The sequence below is a fragment of the Oryzias melastigma genome, unplaced genomic scaffold, assembly GCF_002922805.2.
Source record: "Oryzias melastigma strain HK-1 unplaced genomic scaffold, ASM292280v2 sc00380, whole genome shotgun sequence".
Lineage (NCBI taxonomy): Eukaryota > Metazoa > Chordata > Actinopteri > Beloniformes > Adrianichthyidae > Oryzias > Oryzias melastigma.
In genome coordinates, this window is record NW_023416977.1 from 25,746 (window position 1) to 28,818 (window position 3,073).

General features: G+C 42.3%; 1 protein-coding gene across 1 annotated transcript in view; it reads left to right on the top strand.

Moving 5' to 3' along the window:
• Positions 1–2,040, top strand: part of pdcd7 (programmed cell death 7) — a 10,138-nt gene extending 8,098 nt beyond the window's left edge. Inside the window, exons 4-5 of the mRNA XM_024263569.2 lie at positions 844–931; positions 1,397–2,040. Coding sequence (XP_024119337.1) covers positions 844–931; positions 1,397–1,529 — 221 coding nt within the window. The 3' untranslated portion in view covers positions 1,530–2,040. The remainder of the gene's footprint in view (positions 1–843; positions 932–1,396) is intronic.
• Positions 2,041–3,073: the final 1,033 nt, after the last annotated feature.

Here is a 3,073-nt window from a genome sequence, read left to right on the forward strand (position 1 = left end):
TTTGGTCTCACCGACTCAAATGTAAAAAAGCTATTTTTTTAGTACTGGCAGCCCATAGCTTTGTTCAACTTTACTACATTCGGACTCCATAAAGTAACGACTAATCAACTATTAAATTAGTCGGCCGTGGCGCAGCGGTAGGGTGGTCGACACCTGATCGGAAGATTGCGAGTTTGATGCCCGCCTTGCCTGCCCATGTGTCGAAGTGTCCTTGGGCATGGTGGGAGGTTGGCGCCAGTGTTCGGCAGCGGAGCCACCACCGGTGTGTGAATGGGTGAATGTGAAGCGCTTCGGGCCCTCAAAGGAGGGTAGAAAGCGCTATGCAAGTATACCCCATTTACCATATATTAAATTATTCGCAGACTATTTTAATTGTCTTTTAGTCGACTAAGCGTGGCAACCCCAATTGTGAGCATCGATGCAATCTGGTTTTCTGCAGAGGATTCTTTGAAATTTCTAGGGCACTCAATTTGGTACGTGACTGCTCAGTCATTCCCGGTTGGGGCAGTGGACCATTGTTTCCATGGAAACGTGGAGTTTACAGGATGTCATTTAAAGCTACCAAGAGTCACTATAAATCATGTTCGGCACATTGTTCGTTTTTCTAGCAAAATACTCCAAAATAAAAATGTAAAAAGGATTTAAATTGTGTTGTCCCTCATTTGAAGGTAACTTGCTAAGACTGATGTTCGTCGCATGTATTTACATGCTACCAGCTCAAAAGCTGATGGAAATTCATGTTAGTAACATGTAATAGTTGCATCCAAGATGCAGATTTAGAACGCACTATATATACCCACTATAAACCCCTCCCTTCCTCGCCTTCATTTGTCTGTTTTGCAGACGAGCCTCCAGCAGATGGCGTCTTGCAGCCCTTCAGGGAGCTACACAGCCAGGCAGAGTGCTCCTTCCAGGCTCTCCTACACATCCGGTCAGTCTAACCTCTAACTTTTAGTTCTTGAGTCCTGTTCTTTAGTATTCAGAAATCTTTCGGGGTGTTTTGTTTCAGACGTTGGTTGTTGTTGATTGTGTTTCCATTTGACTTTGTGAATTTCTTCACTTTCTGGACATTCACTGAGGAGTAGAGGATCCTTTAAGGTCCAAAATACAAGTCAAGCATTAAACTGTCTAAAATTCTATGTGAACAGGTCCCTGGTTACTTGTTTTAACCTGAAGAAGAATTTTAGTGATACATTTTCTAAACATTTGGATGCTTTTGCACTCGGTGATGAATCAGTTTGCATTGTTCAGGGTTTAAATGGAAGTTAGATTACAGAATGAACTTTTCTTTGTAATGGTGATTTGAAGTGGATTCGTAAAGTCTTGTAGACTCTGGTTTCAGCTGCAATTCTACTGCCGGGGACAGTCAGTACTGAAGGTGATCAATGTCTTTCAGGAGCCAGTGGGACCTGTTTCTGGTGTCAGCAGATAATCACAAAGGTTCCTCGCTCCCTTACAACTGGGTGATGCCAGAGCTGCCGTCGGACCAGAACTGGGCCTCTGTGCTGCAGTCTCCTAACCCTGACTGATCTGCCCTCAACTGAACGGTCCAAGAACCAAGCAAAGCTCAAACCTCCTCTGGAAATGCTCATCGTGTGACGCCTGGGACTGTTTCATCATCGGAAGTCACAGTGGTTCTAAGTCTGACACTGAACCAGTTTGGGGTTCAAAGTTCTGGAAAGCCTTTCTGCTTCAGGTCCAGTTTTACAGAGCAGTCAAAGAAAACATCAAGGGGACCAGGAGAGCCCCCCCCCCACCCCCGACCACAATCTTTTTGATTAAATTCATTTTGATCAAAAATATCCTTTTAATTATCAAAAGGTCCTTAAAACTTGGGTCACTAAGCAAGACGAAATAACAAGAGCACCGCTCAGTCGACACAAACAGAAGAAATCTGGAAAATCTTTTGAACTTTTTAATGTCCAGATGATTAAACCGAAGCCAGGCACACATATGCACTATCAACAGAATCCATAACTGTTCAGTTTCAAATGTCCCAATGTAAAGTCCTTCACTGGAAATAAAAAACAATCTGATGAAGTTTGAATTTCTGCTTTGTTTACAAAAACCCTCCATATTAATGGGATGGAGTATTGTGATGTGGGGGGTGGGGGTCAACGAATAAGAAGGGAATAAGAAGAATGTTTAGTCAGGTAGTGTCTGTGTACTATCAGAGGCAGTGACCCCCATGCTGACCAGCAGATTACTGCCGGAGGACAGATGGGAGGAGTAATGTCAGACGAAAGCCCAGATCAAGCTGTGCCGTGTCCTGCAGCACGGCTGAGAGCGCTGACTGAGGTCAGAGCCACTGGTCACATCAGAGGCTGTCAGTCATCTTAGGCTGACTGCAGCTCCCACAGGTAAGCTCTCTGACCCAGCCTGTATTTTTACCAGTTTTTCTTCAAACCTGAGGTAGAAATTTGTGTGACAAGCTGTCATTTTATTTGCTAAGAATCCAACATTACTACAACTCTGCCTGAATGTATTTCCAGCAATGAAAAAACAATTGACTTGTGTTTTTGCTTTCAAGTAAATGCTAAAGTACAATATAGTTTGGAGAAGTGGTTTGATATACAGTATATTTGTATTGATAGATGTCACAGGGTTAAAAACAATAGTTTTGCATTTGTTTACTCCAAGCTTTGACACAATACATATTATGATTTAAAAATAATACCTTACAATATTACTGTCTCAGAAATCTGTTGCATGACTGCTGTATTATTTTGAAACCACTTTCACCACCATACTAATAGAAGTGGAATACTGGAGACAGAAAAAGGGGGGGACTTTTTGTCTGAGTGACATATTGTCTGATATGTTAAAGGGGGGCGTTGACAGCAGGCTTCAAAAAGTACTGTTAAAAACAAGGTGGTATCTGCGAAAAAACCTGAGCTTTAATTTAGTCCTTAGAATGAAACCAAAAGCTAAACATCTCTACTTTCTGTCCAGAACTCTTGGCCAAAACACACTTGTCAAAATGATAAAGATGAGATGACAGTGTTTGAGTAGAAAGCCCAACAGGAGTTTTGGCAAAGTAACTGAGAGACCGCCAGCAGAAAATAGATTCAGT